Below are 16,285 nucleotides of genomic sequence, written 5' to 3'. Positions count from 1 at the left end.
TATTTCGATACAAAATTTAGACTTTATCCTTGGAGCACTATACACCCTTACACCACAAAACAGGAAACCGCGGCCCAGAAGCACTAGAACACGTCCGGGAGCCTCTCGATCACGTACGAGTGGCTACCGACGCTCATGATCGGCACACCGGGCACCTTCCGTATGCGTCGTTTGAGGTCTGCATCGTTGGTGGCCACGATGTAGCACTTGTGTTGCATTACCCGGTGCACCAGGCAGTCATCAGCGTAAGTACCCTTGTGCGAGCATGTCAGACGTTTAATGCGGGGATCCTTGGCGAGCGTGAGCGCTATTCTGTATCTGTGGCCCAACTTTTCGAGCTCGGCCATGACACAGTCTGTCACAATCGGAATGCATTTGGCATATAAACAGTCCATCATCCCGCGCACTATATCGATTTTCTTCTGGATGCTAAAGTTGAAGAAGTTGGTATCCACCAGCACCTGGTAAGGGGGCTTGATTGCCTCGTTGTACTGGAAGAACAGGGCAGACGAAACTTGCGGCACTTCCTTCACAAGCTCCTTGTCGCTCGTCTGTTTTGGTTTTTCTGCATTTTCCTTTCTTCTCGGGTCGTTCTTCGAGAGAACCCGTTTCACCTGTGCGAACTTTCTGGTCTTTTTGGCCTTGCCCATGATAATCTTTTAGCTGAATATTTTTTTAGATCTGATAATTTTTTTAAATCTTATGTAATCAAATCATTTTAAGGATCTTGTCTTTCCTCCTTCTTTTAGCGCCAGTCATGTCCTTAGCCAAATCCCTAATTCTCATGACAGAAGAGACGCCAAAGGAGCTGCCCCACTATGCGCGCCCCACTTACTCGTCCATCCGCAAATCCAAAACAGGTAGTCCCAGACCTGAGCGTCCCAAGACGGTACGCACCAGACCCCCAACGGCGATGGAATTGAAACTGGGATCGCCAAAGACACTTCAGTCCGAAAACAAGCCTTCCAGAATTCGCCAAGGAGTGTGGAATCTGTTCAGAAAGCCTTCACAGGAGACACAAAAACCCGCCTCAGGCGAGGAAAATGAGGAACACCGCGACGAGCCTGGAGACTTGAAAGACAAGATCTTTGCTGCCTTTGCACCCAGAAAGCCGGCTCAGGAGGAATCCTGCCCGGTGCCAATTTTTGACGATTACGCACGCCAAAACCCAGACATCATCCAGGTGGCCAACGATCTAGCCAACCAAGCCCAGCTGGAAATCGACCAGAGCGAGAACATCTATAGAGGCGGGCCGTTGCAGAAACTGAGCAAGAACGAGTATTTTGTGCCCCCTGAGGTCTTCTTCAGGTCCGTTGGCAACCGCACGTATATCCCCGTTGCTGAGTATCTGGAACTGTTGCACAAGTACGCCAGCCTGTGCAACCGGCTGAGGCACTCCAACGGCGGTCACGTGACCGACCCATGATCAAAAAGCTTGAGAAATCCTTTTTTTTTCGTGAAATATTGTTTATAGAGAAAATAATATGGCATCTCTAGAAAGCTTTGTTACAAGGCTGCAGGACCCGAGCCTGGACCTTGGCGCGCAACATGCCGTCCTGTCTGAGCTTTGTGATACCCTAGAGACCTACAATGGTGCCCAAGAATATGAGCATTTTCTCAAGAGCCTGATGCCGGTTTTCTTCAAGCTTCTGGAGTCCGTGCCCGTCAGCATGGTGTCCAATTCGCCTGAACAAAAGCTGCGGCATTTGGTGCTGGACATCATTCACCGTTTGCCTGTTAACGAGGCTTTCCAGCCGTACAGCGTCCAGGTTTTGGACGTGTTGACAAAATTAATCAGAGAGGAAAACGAAGAGAACGGAATACAATGTATGAAGATCATCGCGTCGCTGCATAAGAGCTACAAGGCCAAGTTTGCAGACAGGGTGCACGAATTCATTGGCATTTTGCAAGAAATCTACAGCAACATCCCACAAGTTGTGGATGAGCAATTTGGCGAGCACGACGAGTCGTCTGCTCCACCGACTAGTGGCTCACCTGGTTCACTAGAGTTGGACGAAAACACGTCCAAAACGCTGTTCAAGGCGACACACTCGTTCAAAATGATTGCCGAGTGTCCGATAACTATGGTTTCGCTGTACTCGTCGTACAAAGAGATTATCGACGATTCGGTTGCCAACTTTATCCCGCAGGTCATTGGGTTGCTGAGATTGCAGGCCAAGAAGCAACAGGAGGCCCACGAGGCTGCCAGGGCGCGAGGTGAGTACGTCACCGGGGTGACTAAGGAGATCAGGAACCGTGCTTTGTACGGCGACTTCATCCTGGGGCAGGTCAAGGCCGCGTCTTTTCTGGCGTACGTGTTTATCCGGCGCGGCGCCAACTCCGCGCTCGAGCCGTTTCTGGGCGAAATTCCGGATCTCATCGTGCGGCTGTTGCAGGATTGTCCTCCGGAGCTTGCCACAGCCAGAAGAGAGCTCTTGCATGCCACTAGACACATCTTGTCGACCGAGTTCCGCTCGCTATTTTTGCCCCAAATGGACCTTTTATTTGACGACCGTGTGATTATCGGCGACGGCCTGACTGCGCATGAGACGCTGCGGCCGCTCGCCTACTCGATCGTCGCCGACTTTATCCACGTCAACGGCAATCTATCAACAGACCGCATTTGGAAGAGCGTCCAGCTATACTGCGATCATCTGCAGGACCCGACTTTGGCGCAAACAGTGCACATCATGAGCGCCAAGCTGCTGCTCAACCTTGTGGATCGCGTGCTGAAGCTCGACGACAAGGAGGACGCGCGCCAGCTGTTTCTGATCATGATCAACGCGTTTGTGAAGCGGTTTGCCTTGCTCAACAGACAGTACACCGACATTGTGCAGCAGCACGAGAAGTTTGTGCAAAATAAGGAACAGAAACGCGTCGACAGCCTTTCCTGGCCCAGCAAGGCCAAACAACTTACGGGCAAGTCTCTGTTTGGTGCAGAGGAGCCGGCACCAGATACGAAAGCAGAAGCCAAGGATACAGAAGCCATGGACGTGGATTCGCCAGAATACACTTTCTACGAGATGCAGCGCGACGTACCGATCCATCTGGCGCAACCGTCCCCGCAGGACCCGCTTGAGAGCGCGAAATATCTCTTCCGGACGTTGATGACGTTCCTAAAGTCGATTTTCTACGGGTTCCGCAGTTGCAACCCGCCTCCCCAGAAGGACTACACGCCGCAGATGTGGAACGACTGTGCGCGGATCGTGAGCAGCGAGGAGATCAACATATTGAAAGAGCTGTTTCGCGAGTGCATTTTTGGGCTGCGGTTTTTCCAGAGCTCGAAGCCCGTGCTCAACACGGCGCAGCTGAAGCAGACGTTCGACGTTAGCGGGCCGAACCTGCCAATAACGTCGTCCAAGGAGGAAAAAGACCTGATGGAGATCCTGGCCACGATGTTCATCTATCTGGAGCCGTCCGCGTTCAACGAGGTGATGCAGTCGCAGCTGGAGCTGATGTTCGATGCGATGCTGAAAAACGCCGCTCTGTTGCACATCCCGCAGTTCTTCCTGGCCAGCGAAACCACGACGTCCAACTTCTCGGGCATTTTGATCATCTTTGTCATGTCCAAGCTCGGCGAGCTCGGCGAGGTGGACATCGTCAAGTCCAACATTCTGATCCGGCTCTTCAAGCTGTGCTTCATGTCGGTCAACCTGTTCCAGGCCGCTAACGAAACCGTCATCTTGCCGCATCTCAACAAGATGATCCTGCGCTCCCTGGAGTACACCACCACCGCGAAGGAACCCATCGTGTATTTCTACCTCATCCGGACGCTCTTCCGCAGCATCGGCGGCGGCAGGTTCGAAGCCCTGTACAAAGAAATCCTGCCGCTGCTACAGGTGCTGCTCGAGTCGCTCAACAGACTCATCCAGACCGCCAGAAGACCGCAGGAGCGCGACATTTACGTCGAGCTGTGTTTAACCGTTCCTGTGCGGCTCAGCGTGCTCGTCCCGCACCTTAGCTACCTGATGCGCCCGCTAGTGTACGCTTTGAACGGCTCGCAGGAGCTCATCAGCCAGGGCCTACGCACGCTCGAGCTCTGTGTCGACAACCTGACCGCAGAGTACTTCGACCCGATCATCGAGCCCGTCATCGAGGACGTGATGAAGGCGCTCTGGAAACACCTGCGCCCGCTGCCCTACTACCACCAGCATTCGCACACCACATTCCGCCTGCTCGGCAAGCTGGGAGGCCGCAACCACAACTTTATCGGACTGCACCACGATTTGCACGGTAGCACGGCCACTAACCAGGAACTGGAAGCCCTGTTCCGCATCGAGGGCCTGCCAAACGAGACGCCCGTGTCCATCACAGCAGGCATCTCCACCGCGCTCAACACGCTCGTCAACACCCGCTACAAGATGCACTACCGCGTGAGCGCGTTCCGGTATCTCTCTGCCGTGCTCAAGCTCTTCATCGACGCAGACGACGTCCCGGCAGACCTTGCCGCACGTATCGAGCAGGTGATCGGTCACGTGACCGACGAAACCAAGGCCAAGCAGCTGGGCGCGAGCGGCGAGATCGTGCTGCCTGCGGACAACGTGAAGGACCCGGCGCGGTTCACGCGGCAGGAAGAGCTGCTCGTGCGGCTGCTGGAGGCGCTGTTCTACGCGGTGTCGATCGACGAGGTGCGTGACGAGGCGGCCGTGCTGATCAAAGGCATCTGCGAGCACTATGTGCTGCTCTTTTTTGGGCGCACGATCGTCGAAGCGTACAAGTTTAACCGGCGTTTCAGCGTGGACGACCACGAGGGCAAGAGGTCGCTGAACGAGAACACCATTTTCGACGCCATCTCGTACGCTCTCAGCTTCCACATCAAGGCCGTCCGCGACACCGGCGTGGACGCTGTGCGCACTATTTTCAACGCGTGCGTGACGCTGTTTGGCCGCATTGACGACGCGATTAAGTTCCTGCCCATCCGGCGCATGTGCTCTAAGTTTGTGCATTGCTGCTTCGAGGAGGCGTACTACACGAAACTGGGCGGATGTCTGGGGCTGCAGACGATGATGTACGAGCTGGACATTCCTGTGCAGTACTTTGCGCTGCGGCAGCTGGAGATCTGCCGCGCGATGTTCTTCGTGCTGCGCGACACGCCGCCGGACGTGCCGTCGGAAGTCTGTCGCGTTGCAAAGCAGCTCGTGCTCAAGTTGCTGAGCGACTGCAACCGCGAAGTTTCCAAAGAAGCGGTTTTCCAACAGCCGTTCCAGTCGGTGGTGAGCCAGATTGTGTTTGACCTGAGCAACTCTAACCCGAACGTGCGCGAGACGGCGCAGGAGGCGCTGGAGACGCTGTCGCACGTGACCCAGGTCCCCGTCGCGACGATGATCTCGCCCAGCAAGGGCATCTTGCTGGCGCCGATCTTCGGCAAGCCGCTGCGTGCGCTGCCGTTCCACATGCAGATCGGCAACATCGACGCCATCACGTTCTGTCTCGGGCTCGAGGACACGTTTTTGGAGTTCAACGACGAGCTGAACAGACTGCTTTCCGAGGCGCTCGCTCTCGTTGACGCAGAGGACGAGTCGCTGATCAGCGCACACCGCATTTCCGAGCACCGGACGTCCGAGCAGCTGGTCAAGCTGCGTGTCGTGTGCATCAAGCTGCTGTCGCTTGCGCTCACGAAGCCGGCGTTTTCCAATGGCAATCCGCAGATCCGGATCCGGATCCTGGGAGTGTTTTTCAAGACGCTGTGTGCCAAGTCGTCGCAGATCATCAACGCCGCGCACGCCGGCCTCAAACAGGTGCTGTCGCAGAACTCCAAGCTGCCCAAGGAGCTGCTGCAGAGCGGTCTACGGCCGATGCTCATGAACCTGTCCGACCACAAGAAACTGTCTGTTTCTGGGCTGGAGGCACTGTCGCGGCTTCTCGAGCTGCTCATTTCGTACTTCAAGGTCGAGATCGGCCGCAAACTGCTGGACCACCTCATGGCGTGGGCCCAGCCGCAGACTCTGCAACGGATTGCCTTGCAAGAGCTCGACAATAACTCGACCGTTCAGATCATCGTCGCCATCCTCAACATCTTCCATCTGCTGCCTCCACAAGCGTACACTTTCATGGAAGAGCTACTGAGCACACTGCTGTACCTCGAGACACACCTACGCCGTCACCAGACCTCGCCATTCCGGCTCCCGATCGCCAAGTTCCTCAACCGGTTCAGCGAGCACTCCGTCACGTACTTTGTGCAGAAGTTCAGCTACAGGACGTACGGCTGCTGGCTCGCGTATTTTGTTGGCCTGCCGGATTCGCCCGAGCTCCGCAGTCACGTCCAGGCTCAGCTGGACACCTTTGCAAAGAGCCTGGCTGACGAGCAGGACCAGAACGTGCGCTACGTGAAGTTTGCCAACCTGGTGGACCTTGTAGCCGCGATCGCTCGCGAGGACCGCGACTGGCTCCAGCAGCAGCAGCCGCTCCTGCAGCGTCTCTTCGACGCGTCGGTGCAGTCGATCGAGTACGCAAAAACCGCAGGGCTGAAGTCAGACTGCCATTTCATGCTGGAACAGGCGATAAGCAAGCTGCAAACAATCTACGTCGATTTCCTCCAGACAACTGCCGCAGGGCCAAAGGAGACACTCGCCCTTGTGACGTTTGTAAGCACCAAGCAGGTGGCGGTGTCGCCAGCTTTTGAGGACTACATCTTGGAGAAAATCGTCAAAAGCACCAGCGTTGAGTTGCGCCAAGCGTATCTGACTGCTATTCTCGATGAGCTGAGCACAGAAGTCTGCATGGCTGCTAAATTGTACTTGTTGCGCAAGATTCTGCTGCCAACGCTGCTGTTCGAGCTGCATGTGAATGGGAACCTAGCAGGACTTGTGAATGACGCGTGGCTCAGTGCTTTGAACGAAAAAATATGGAAAGCAAACCACCGCGAGGAGGCCTCAGGCTCGTTTGACTCGTTCCGCGTCGAGCTTCTGCAACTGACCGCGTTGCTGGAGAAAACGTCTCCGGAGCTCGTTGCCAACTACAAAAAGGACATGATCAAGTTCAACTGGAATCTGATCACCGTGGACGACTCCATTACGAAACAGGCGGCGTACGTGTCGACGGCGTACTTCATTGCCGCGTTCGAGACGCCGGCAAAGCTGGTGACGCAGATTTTCGTGGCGCTGCTCCGCGCCAACCAGATCGACGTGCGGTACCTTGTGCGGCAGGCGCTTGACATCCTGGCGCCCGTGCTGGAGACACGTATTGGGTCCGGTATGGACTGGCTCAAGTGGCCGCGCCGCGTGCTGTCCGAAGACGGCTTCAACGTGACGCAGGTGCTGAACGTGTACCAGTTTATTGTGCACCACGCGGACCAGTTTTACGAGGTACGTGACCAGTTTGTGCCGAACATCATCACTGCAGTCGGCAAGCTGACGATATTGAACAACAGCTCGACCGAGAACCAGGTTCTGGCGATCGACATGGGAGAGCTGATTTTGAGCTGGGAAACCAAGGCGAAGGAAGAGGCCACCAGCAACGGCGACATGATGGACGTCGACTCGGAAGCCAAGACGTACACAGTGCCGTTTGGCCAGCGTGAAACCTGTATCACGTTCCTCATCCGCTACATCTGCATCAGCCAGCAACGTGCGTTGGAGAACGAGCTAGGCCAGCGTGCGCTCAACATTCTGCACATTCTGCTGTCTCCAAAGTACTGGCCTGAGGTGACAGTCAAGCTTGCCTTTTTCGAGCGGTTCCTGGTGGCCGCGGATTTCAGCACGAGCAATGTGTTGGGCTACTGTTTGAACGCGCTGGAAGTTTTGGGTGTCGCGCTGGAGTGGAAGCCTGCCGAATGGATCGTGTCGAACTTGGAATATTTGCAGAAACTGCTTGAAAAATGTATCCGTTCCGACAACCACGATATCCAGGAGGCGTTGCAGAAGGTGCTGAACCTGATTCTAAGTGCAATCAACAAGCAGGTGCCGGCCACACAAGAGGAGCAACCCGAGGAGGTGACGAACTTCCTTACTTTCTTGACCAACGTGATCTCCGAAGACCTGAATAGCATGAACTCTGTCGCTGCGGGCGTGACTCTTTCGTGGACGCTGGCGCAGCACAAACCAGATGCCCAGAATGCCCAGATTCCGCTGATTATGCGCACGCTGAGCAAGCTCGTGAAGGACCACATCGCCATAGCAAGCCAGAATAGACAGCTCAGCAACTCGGCCGAACAGAGCGCGTACCAGACGGACTACGAGGCAAAAATGACAACGAAACTGCTGAAGAAAATTCTCGACTTTTCGAGCATGCGTATCTCTGTGCTTGGCGACCAGCGGCGCATCTTTTTGTCCCTGCTGGTGCAGCTGATCGACCGGTCTGTCGACAAGGACCTTTTGATGCGCATCATCGACATTGCGCGCGGCTGGGTCTTTGCGAAAAACGAGCTGTTCCCGACAACCAAGGAGAACGCCGGAATACTGTCCAAGATGATGGTATTCGAGATGAAGGGCGATCCAGAGCTATCAAGAGCGTTCTACCAGATCATTATCGACATCTTCAAGGACCCAGCGCTCGCCGGCACCGAGCTGACCGTACGCATGGAGCATCCGTTCCTTGTGGGCACGAAACTCTCCGACACAGGCGTTCGTCGCGAGTTGATGAGCATCCTGGACCGGTCGCTGGAAAAAGACCTTGACAAACGGCTCTTCTATATTGTGCGTGAACAGAACTGGGAGTACCTGGCCGAGTATCCATGGCTGAACCAGGCTGCGCAGCTGCTCTATGGCAGCTTTGACTTTGACCATGTTTTGAGGTACACAGACAACGAGTACAAACTGGCTGCTCTGCGTGATATCGACGAGGCGTTGCCGAAACGTGGCACACAGGATCCTGCTGTTCGCGAGCCGGTGAAGGCCTTTGTCAGCAAGCACACCGACTTCCTCAACACTCACGTGCGCGTGCGCGCACGTGACGTGCTGGAGCCCCTGATGGACATCTCGTACCAGAGCCCGGAAACAATCCACAACTCGTGGTGCACGCTGTTCCCTATCGCGTACGGCGCGATAGACCACCGCAACAAGGCAGACTTTTTGCACTCGTTTGTGACACTGCTGTCGAAAGACTACCACGTGCGGCAGCAGGACGGCAAGCCGAACGTTATCCACACGATGCTGGAGGCCGCAGGCAAATGCCCGGATCTGCAGCTGCCGCCGCACCTGGTCAAGTATCTTGGGCTGAACTACGACGCATGGTACTCGGGAGTGCGCATCATGGAGCAGATCGAGACAAATCCCGTCACCGAGAACCAGAAAATCAAAGAGACAAACCGGGACGCGCTCGTTGAGATGTACTCGAACCTGCAGGAGGACGACATGTTCTACGGGATGTGGCGGCGCAGGGCCAAGTATTTTGAGACAAACTCAGCGCTGTCGTACGAGCAGATCGGCCTCTGGGACAAGGCGTTGCAGTTGTACGAGAACGCGCAGATCAAGGCCCGCAGCGGCGTGCTGCCGTACAGCGAGAGCGAATATGCTCTATGGGAAGACAACTGGATTTTGTGTGCAGAAAAGCTACAGCACTGGGACATCCTCACCGAGCTGGCAAAACACGAAGGGTTCACGGACCTGCTACTGGAGTGCGGCTGGCGCGTGGCGGACTGGATCTCCGACAGAGAACCGCTCGAGCAGAGCGTGAAGACGGTGATGGACGTGCCGACACCGCGCAGACAGATGTTCCAGACGTTCCTGTGTCTGCAAGGCTACGCGCACAGCAAGGAGACAATCCAGAACGTGACCCGGTACTGCGACGAGGGCATCCAACTGGCGCTGCGCAAGTGGCACTCGTTGCCCACAAGAATCACCGGCGCGCACATCTCGCTGCTGCACATTTTCCAGCAGTACGTGGAGTTCATGGAGGCGAGCCAGGTGTACCGCAGTCTGGCCACCACGACGGCACAGAACCTGGACGTCAAGAGTCAGGAGCTCAAGCGCGTGCTGCAGGCGTGGCGCGAGCGGCTGCCGAACATCTGGGACGACATCAATATCTGGAACGACCTGGTCACGTGGCGCCAGCACGCGTTCAACGTGATCAACAAGGTGTACATGCCGCTGATTCCTGCGTTGCAGCAGAACAACAGCAACAACAACTCGTACGCGTTCCGCGGCTACCACGAGATCGCCTGGGTGATCAACCGGTTTGCGCACGTCGCCAGAAAGCACAACATGCCTGAGGTCTGCATCAACCAGCTCACCAAGATCTACACTCTGCCCAACATCGAGATTCAGGAGGCGTTCCTCAAGCTGCGCGAGCAGGCCAAGTGCCACTACCAGAACCCGGCCGAGCTGAGCACCGGGCTGGATGTGATCAGCAACACCAACCTCGTGTACTTTGCCGCGCAGCAGAAGGCTGAGTTCATCACGCTCAAGGGCATGTTCTTGGCCAAGCTCAACTCTCCAGACGAGGCAAACCAGGCTTTTGCCACCGCTGTGCAGCTCGACCTCAACTTGCCCAAGGCGTGGGCCGAATGGGGCTTCTTCAACGACGCCCGTTTCAAAGAGAGCAACGACATCGCGTACGCCAAGCACGCCATCAGCTGCTACCTGCAGGCGGCCGGATTGTACAAGAACAACAAGGCGCGCCGGCTGCTTTGCCGTATTCTGTGGCTGATAAGTCTGGACGACGCCAGCGGCACCCTGGCCGAGACGTTCGAGTCGCACCAGGGCGAGATGCCCGTGTGGCACTGGATCACGTTCATTCCGCAGCTGCTCACATCGCTGTCGCACCGCGAAGCGCGGCTGGCGCGTCACGTGCTCATCCGCATCGCCAAGTCGTATCCACAGGCGCTGCATTTCCAGCTGCGCACCACCAAGGAGGACTTTGCCGTGCTACAGCGGCAGATGACGCAGCGGCCGGATTCCAACGGCGACAACGCGCCAACGAGTCCAGAGGCGCTCGCACAGCACCCGACAGGAGCCACGCCTGCAGGCAGCTCGTCGCCCGCGCCAGGATCGACGCCGGGTGTCAATTCGCAACCGTGGCAGCATGTGGAGGAGATCATGGGCATTCTGAAGACCGCGTACCCGCTACTAGCCCTGTCGCTCGAGTCTCTTGTTGACCAGATCAGCCAGCGGTTCAAGAGCAGCCACGACGACGATGCGTACCGGCTCGTGGTGGCCCTGTACAACGACGGCGTGCAGTACTTCAACCGGCTCACGAACCCAAAGGAGGACGCGCGCCTGCCGCCTGCCACAGAGGCCAACATTATCCGATTCGCAGACACGGTACTGCCGAAACATATTCGCGAGGAGTTTGACGTGGACATCATCAAGAGCAAGCCGAACCTCGAGACTTACATCAGCAAGCTGCGCAAGTGGAAGGATTGTTTGGAGGAGAAGCTGGACCGCAGTTTCGGCAAGATGAACATGGAGCGCGTGTGTCCGCATTTGAGCCAGTTCCACCACCAGAAATTCGAGGACATCGAGATCCCGGGCCAGTACCTGCTCAACAAGGAGACCAACAACCATTTCGTCAAAATCGAGAGGTTTTTGCCGACGCTGGAGCTCATTCGCGGTCCGACAGCGTGCTACAAGCGTATCACGATCCGTGGCCACGACGGCAGCCTGCACTCGTTCGCGGTGCAGTTCCCAGCCGCGCGCCACTGCCGCCGCGAGGAGCGCATTTTCCAGCTGTTCCGCATCTTCAACGACGCGCTCTCAAAGAACGTCCAGGCCAGAAGACGCAACATCGAGCTTACGCTGCCCGTGGCGATCCCGCTCAGCCCGCACATCCGCATCATGAGCGACAGCGAGGACTACGTCAACATGCTAAGCATCTACGAGGACTACTGTCGCCAGAGCGGGCTCAACAAGGACGAGCCGTTCGCGTACACGATTGAGAAGCTACACGCCGCGTATGACCCGCGGCTGCCGAAGCCCGACATCCTCAGCGTCAAGACAGAGATCCTGGCGGCCATCCAATCGACGCTCGTGCCAAGCACCGTCATGAAGGATTACTTCCTCAAGCACTACACCCGGTTCGAGGAGTTCTGGCTGTTCCGCAAGCAGTTCACGTCGCAGTACGCCTCATTCATCTTCATGACGTACATGCTGTGCATCAACTCGAGACAGCCGCAGAAAATCCATATCAACCAGAGCTCCGGCCGCGTGTGGACGTCCGAAATGCTGCCGTACAAGGTGGCCAGCGGCAAGACGCACTCGAACGCGTTTGCCAACAGCACGCTCGATGTGTCGGCGCAGCGCGCAGCACCGCTGTTCTGCTCGCTCGAGATGGTGCCCTTCCGTCTTACTCCCAACGTGCAGAAGCTGATTGGCGAGGCCGGCATGGAGGGCATCCTGTCTGCGCACATCATGATCATCGCGCAGTGTCTGAGCGACCCGGAGTACGAGATGGAGCACTTCTTGAGTCTTTTCGTGCGCGACGAGGTGGTGGCCTGGTTCACGCAGCAGCACAGACCCTCTGCGGGCGACCCGCACCTGCGCGAGATCGTCAGGGTCAACGTCAATTTTGTCACCAAGCGTGTGGCGCAGCTCGGCCACATGGAGGGCCAGGGCATTGCGTCGCAGTTCATCCTCAACCTCATTGCGCACGCCGTCAACCCGCGCAACCTCGCCAGCACAGACACTCTGTGGATGGCATACATGTAACTTTGCAAAATATACTGGTATTAGATCTATTTAGCCGTGCTGCGGCGTGTCTTGATGCATCGCTCGTAGAAGTCGTCCGGCAGATTGTCTCTGGCCCATTCGTGCTCGCCCTCACGCTCGATGCGGTGCAGATACCGGATGAGCCTGTTTCTTGTGATCACAAAGTTCACGAGGCTCATCAGAAACCCAAACACCGTCAGACTCAGGCTCACCACCTGAAACACCTTGATCATGCTGGTGACGTCGATTTTCTTGGTGCGTTTGGAAACGTAGTCGAAATCAACCAGCAGCACCCGCTCTGTCTTGAAGATCCGCACCGTGGACCAGACAGACAGCGCCAGAGCCACTGCCTGAATGCACACGCACACCACAAAACCCTGGCACGCGCGCACCTCCTTGCGAAGGCTCTCGAACGGGTTCTCCAGGTTCTCCTCCATGGTGCTGGCTATGAGGATCGGGAAGAAGTACGACGCAAATATATTGTACAGCATCGACACACTGTAGATGGCGGGTCTATTTTCAACCTCAAAGTACACGAACCCGGCGTAACTGAGCCCCAGTTGTGCCATCATGAAGGCTATGTAGATGAGCATCGAGGAGAACATCTTGGGATCGGAGAAAATGGCGTCCCAGTTGGCCACCTCGGTGATCCGGGCTGGGCGGATATCGGCAGGACAGCCGTGTGCCTCCAAAAGCAGCCGAAACGTGGATATATTGTTGCGGGAGGCCATGGTAGCTGATGGTAGCCAGATATATTTTATTTATTTTTTCAGCAAGCGCTCAAAACGGCAGAGCACAGACGAGGAGAGGTGCACCCCCTCGCGCACCCACACCCCGTACGAGCCCATCATGTTTGCCATCAGGATGTCTGTGAATAGACGGTCGCCCACGACGGCGATCTCGTGCGGCGCCACGCCACGCTGCTCGAACCAGGCCACGATCTCAGGCCAGCACCCGGGCTTCTTGGTGGAGTGCCGCAGAACAGGCACCCCGGTATTTTTTTCGAGCCGCTGCGCCTGGCCGTCCACGTCGTCATTTGTGCCTGCCGAGTTGCTCACAATAAGCAGTCTTCCGGGGTATTCTTTCTTGAGAGAGCTCCAGCGCTCCTCGTAAGCGGGCCACACTCTGTCGTCGTTGTCTCTTGCAATGCAGTTGTCCTTGTCCAGAACCATGCCTCTTATGTGGGGGATGCTATGTGGAAGGTGCTGGAACGTGGGGACAACCAGTTGCGGGTTCACCAGCGCCGGGTTGGCAACGATTTTCCAAAAGTGCAGCGTAGCACTCAAATTAAGCATGAAAAAAAAAGTTCGAAAAATATCATGTCCTGTATAGTGTGCACGAACCCGATCAAAATCAGGGCCGTTACACCCTGCAAGCACGACACGTGCCACGTGTGCGCGTTCAGGACCCGTGCGCTCTACCACAAGAAACAGTGTCTGGTGTGTCGTACAGAGAATGACAGAGTGCTGTTTGCCGACTCCGAGAGCCAGACAGTCGCAGTGTCCGACGACAAGTACGCCATCGACTTCACGTCGCACGACGCCAAGAAGCAGACGCTTGACCTGCTGCTCAACAAATGTCCTAGGTGCAGTACTGTCTTCACCACTTTCAAGCAGCTCAGTGAGCACGTTTCCACCCAGCACGACAGATTTTTTTGCAATATTTGCGCCAACCAGAAAAACCAGTTTGTGTGCGAGCTCAAGCTCTACACGTCACGACAGCTGCACCAGCACCAGGCCAAGGGCGATCAGAATGGATTCAAGGGCCACCCGCAGTGCCGGTTCTGCACTGGGAAGCGGTTCTACAGCGACGACGAACTGTTTGTTCACATGCGTGATAAGCACGAGAAATGCCATATCTGCGACCAGATCGACGCTACAAAGCCGCAGTATTTCCGCAACTATGACCATCTCGCGTCGCACTTCCGCGACGCGCACTATGTTTGCAACGTGCAGTCCTGCCTGGACCAGAAGTTTGTCGTGTTCCGCGACGAGCTGGACCTGCGGGCGCACCAGATCAAGGAGCACGGCTCCATTCTGGGCCGCGACCGCAAGCTGCCGGCGTTTGGCGGCAAGCTGACCATCGAGAGAAAGAAGCCGGACGAGCCCAAGGACACCTACGAGACCAAAAAGCTGCGACTCGACGAGCGAGCTAGACATTACTTGAACTATGACCAGGCCAAGGTGGACGAGTTCCAGAGGCTGGTGGGCGAGTTCGGCAAGAACGGCAACGAGCGCGCGGTGCTTGCGAACTTGCGCCAGCTTTTTGTGGAGAGCTCAGCTGAAGATCTGGGTTTGCTGCTGCTAGAGCTCAAGGAGCTGTTCCCGAAAAACTCGTCCCCACACAAATTTCTTGAGACAGAGCTGAAAAGCCACAATCGCGAAAAGCTGCTGGACGAGCAGTTCCCTGCGCTCAGCACTGCGCCAGCGGCGCGGCCCGTGGGACCGTGGGGCCAGAACCAGCCCACAACGGGGCTGCGCAAAGCGCCGCCCCCGAAGTTGAAGCCTGTCGTCAATAGAGGCACCTCGCCAAACGTGCGGCTGACGTACCTCAACAATTCGCAGCCCAAGCCACAAGCCCCGGCTCTGGACGACCAGCTGTTCCCGAAACTGCCCAGTGCCCAGAAACCCAAGCCACCAAGGGTCAACCCGGTCAACACCTCGATCGGACAATGGGGTCAGGGCTTACAGCAACGACGCGAAGAGCCCGACTTCGAGATCAGAAAGGGCAAGAAGGGCAAGCAGGTGCTGTTCCGAATGGGTGTTAATAGAAACTGATCCGTGGCCCTTATGTATTGTTCATAGACACTTATCGTAGAGGCAACAGCTGCGACTCTCTCATTTTGGCCCTGCACAACGGACACTCCTGGCGCTCCTTGACCCAGTCCAGCACGCACTTCCAGCAGAAGACGTGGCCGCACTCGCCGCATGATGGGTCTTTCATCGGCGACAGACACAGCATGCACGTGCGCGAAGCCTCAGGCAGGTACGGCAGCACCTTTGGGTCTGCAAGGTCTATAACGTCGCTCGTCTGGTCTCTGAACCTGTAGATTAAATCTCCCGAGTCCTGCACGGTCTCGGTGGCCCCCCACAGTTTTCGCAAGTTTGCCACGTTCTTGAAGACTGTCTGAAAAATGATCAGCAGTCCCAGCAACTCGTAGTTGCCTCGCGCTCCCTGCTGATTTTTGTCGACTCGGTACCCAAACGCATATCGCAGACCAAAGAGTCTTTTCGCAAACTGATAGTATTTGCCCGTGAAGTAGAAGAGCGCCAGATGGAGATTCAAAAGATCCATCACGTTCATGTAGCTGACTCCGGAGACCAGTTGTGCTAGCCGGCTTTGCTGTGATTTCAGTTTTTGAAGCAATTGGCGAACAGCATAGGGGAAGAGCACATACGCCACGACAAAGCCAAATCGGGACGCAAATTTCGGTATCTTGCGTCCGTCACGACTCACATACACCAGATCCACGTACTCCTCGCCCAGCGTCTTGGAACCCACCAATGTTGTGAGACACAGATAAAGAGCCGTGGCCAGGGTTCGCAGCTCCTCCGGGTACTTGTGGACAAAGTGAGAGCCTTTTATGGCCTTCACAACGTCTAAGAGCTGGTTGTGCAGCCTCGACTCAAAATATGAATCCTTCTGGTTGGCCCGCACAATCGCTGGAGCATTGGCAAAAGACAAAAGCTTAAACATAAAAAGGA

General features: G+C 56.2%; 6 protein-coding genes across 6 annotated transcripts; 2 read left to right on the top strand and 4 right to left on the bottom strand.

Annotated features, from left to right (window-relative positions):
• Window positions 1-28: 28 nt before the first annotated feature.
• Window positions 29-650, bottom strand: OGAPODRAFT_94757 (essential nucleolar protein that is a component of the SSU processome; the record flags this gene model as incomplete). The annotated part of the gene is made up of 1 exon (XM_018357611.1): window positions 29-650. The coding sequence occupies one exon, from the start codon at window positions 648-650 to the stop codon at window positions 84-86; it is 567 nt and encodes a 188-aa protein (XP_018209862.1). The 3' UTR covers window positions 29-83.
• Window positions 651-757: 107 nt separating this feature from the next.
• Window positions 758-12,592, top strand: OGAPODRAFT_82978 (uncharacterized protein; the record flags this gene model as incomplete). The annotated part of the gene is made up of 2 exons (XM_018356667.1): window positions 758-1,365; window positions 1,502-12,592. 2 exons carry the CDS (start codon window positions 758-760, stop codon window positions 12,579-12,581), a joined length of 11,688 nt encoding a protein of 3,895 aa, XP_018209861.1. The 3' UTR covers window positions 12,582-12,592.
• A 15-nt stretch (window positions 12,593-12,607) lies between these two features.
• On the bottom strand, window positions 12,608-13,769 carry OGAPODRAFT_77152 (uncharacterized protein; the record flags this gene model as incomplete). The annotated part of the gene is made up of 1 exon (XM_018356283.1): window positions 12,608-13,769. Exon 1 carries the CDS (start codon window positions 13,310-13,312, stop codon window positions 12,608-12,610), a length of 705 nt encoding a protein of 234 aa, XP_018209860.1. The 5' UTR covers window positions 13,313-13,769.
• OGAPODRAFT_16832 (uncharacterized protein) lies at window positions 13,042-13,770 on the bottom strand. The gene has a single exon (XM_018354695.1). The coding sequence runs from the start codon at window positions 13,751-13,753 to the stop codon at window positions 13,343-13,345; it is 411 nt and encodes a 136-aa protein (XP_018209859.1). The 5' UTR covers window positions 13,754-13,770; the 3' UTR covers window positions 13,042-13,342.
• Window positions 13,771-14,394: 624 nt separating this feature from the next.
• OGAPODRAFT_16831 (uncharacterized protein) lies at window positions 14,395-16,261 on the top strand. The gene has a single exon (XM_018354694.1). The coding sequence runs from the start codon at window positions 14,411-14,413 to the stop codon at window positions 15,356-15,358; it is 948 nt and encodes a 315-aa protein (XP_018209858.1). The 5' UTR covers window positions 14,395-14,410; the 3' UTR covers window positions 15,359-16,261.
• Window positions 14,395-16,277, bottom strand: OGAPODRAFT_101363 (peroxisomal integral membrane protein Per8p; the record flags this gene model as incomplete). Its single annotated transcript, XM_018353037.1, has 1 exon — window positions 14,395-16,277. One exon carries the CDS (start codon window positions 16,275-16,277, stop codon window positions 15,390-15,392), a length of 888 nt encoding a protein of 295 aa, XP_018209857.1. The 3' UTR covers window positions 14,395-15,389.
• Between the last annotated feature and the right edge of the window lie 8 nt (window positions 16,278-16,285).

The sequence above is a fragment of the Ogataea polymorpha genome (assembly GCF_001664045.1).
Source record: "Ogataea polymorpha strain NCYC 495 leu1.1 chromosome Unknown OGAPOscaffold_5, whole genome shotgun sequence".
NCBI lineage: Eukaryota > Fungi > Ascomycota > Pichiomycetes > Pichiales > Pichiaceae > Ogataea > Ogataea polymorpha.
The sequence above is the reverse complement of the archived record's forward strand: the minus strand, read 5'-3'. Positions and strand labels throughout refer to the sequence as shown.